The sequence below is a fragment of the Chondrus crispus genome, genomic scaffold, assembly GCF_000350225.1.
Source record: "Chondrus crispus Stackhouse genomic scaffold, scaffold_393, whole genome shotgun sequence".
NCBI lineage: Eukaryota > Rhodophyta > Florideophyceae > Gigartinales > Gigartinaceae > Chondrus > Chondrus crispus.
Genome location: NW_005179302.1, coordinates 41,633 through 43,096, shown reverse-complemented (window position 1 = coordinate 43,096; position 1,464 = coordinate 41,633). Strand labels below are relative to the sequence as shown.

At 43.0% G+C, this 1,464-nt stretch overlaps 1 protein-coding gene across 1 annotated transcript; it reads left to right on the top strand.

The window, feature by feature from the left end:
• Nucleotides 1-850: 850 nt before the first annotated feature.
• On the top strand, nucleotides 851-1,144 carry CHC_T00001063001 (hypothetical protein). The gene has a single exon (XM_005718527.1). The coding sequence runs from the start codon at nucleotides 851-853 to the stop codon at nucleotides 1,142-1,144; it is 294 nt and encodes a 97-aa protein (XP_005718584.1).
• Nucleotides 1,145-1,464: the final 320 nt, after the last annotated feature.

Sequence of the window (1,464 nt, the reverse complement as noted above, 5' to 3'; positions counted from 1 at the left end):
CAGCAAATTGGTGCCAGCAATGGAGATGGAGATGCTGTGAGATGTGTACTGGAGGTCTCGGGGAGATTTCCGCTTAGACTGTAATTTACTGGGTGTCAAGCACATCGAACAAACCGTTAATAATGTATCACACGTGTTCTGTTTCATCGTTATTTTTTATTCAGTGTAGAGGTGCGGTACATGGACTGTACTTGTACATTGCTGCCGCTAGCTACACGTGTAGTGTCTATCCGACCGGGACCTCATACTGTATGAGGACAGCTCTTTTTTTTTGAAAAATAGATATATTATTAAATTGATTATTTAAAAAGCATTCTTGGACACCATTTCCTTAACGTACTTGTTTTCGGCAATACTGTACTGTAACATCTTGCAGAACATTGGGATTGCACCTCTGAACACGCCGAAAGATCAGGATTGTAAAGCAGATCGAGTACCTAGATCCCTTTTCTAAACTGACGTTTTTGGTTTTTCTAAGTTATTTTACATGCGGTTTTAAGGTGGATTAAAAAGCTGCTTTTTCAGACATATCTAGAAACGACCAGGAAGAACATGCAATTCTCACAAAGTTCTTTCTGGTCCCATGCCAGAATTCAAGTGTGGTGGATTGGGTATCTTTTCCTTTCTTGTCGAGAAAGTGCAAGTCAAGAAAAACATGTCGAAAACTATCCTTGTATGAGGACAACGGTCCAATAGACACTAGTCAGACGAACTTTAAGGCTATGGAAAGACTCACTCAGTACGAAAACATGTGGGCATACCGTACGTATATAGCGCAGGTGCCGTTGCGATGCGAATTCGTATTCAGGCGACTACGGTGTATATCATGTTTCAGGTCAATTAGGCTCACATGGCAAGAACAGGTGCTCTTGAACGAGTGGTTTCCGTACTCTTGCTTGACCGTATTTTGTTTTTGAATGTGTTTTTTCACATGCGCAGAAGACGGAGACTTGTCAAACTAAAACATGATGATGACACAGTCATCTTTTTAGAGATAGAGAATGACGCTGAAACAGCGAAAAGATTATTTCGCAGACTCTGGGGCATAAAGGCCATGCCTTTGGCGCCTTTGATATCATTGTGCTTCGATACTGTGGGTTTAGGAAGGGCCCAAAAGGTAAATTCATCATACCAGGGTCATTGAATTTGTCTCGAAGACATCGACACATCCATACCATTGGAGGGGGGGAAAGTTATCTCAGGAGGAGACACTGCTTTTGCCCTTGCGATAGGCTTGAACATTGGGGAGTTTCCCATCTCATCAATAATGACGTGAGTCTTGAACATCGTCTCAGTTTGATGTCGAATAGATCAAGCAGATAAACGCGATCTTAACACCGGCTCTACCGCAGAGGGTCGAAATTGGTTTCCTGAGATGTCGCCTTGGGGTTTGCAGCGCGAATGCTGAGAACGAAAACCCGATAGCAGGGGCTATGGGGTGCGTCTGTGGTTTTCAATAGAAGA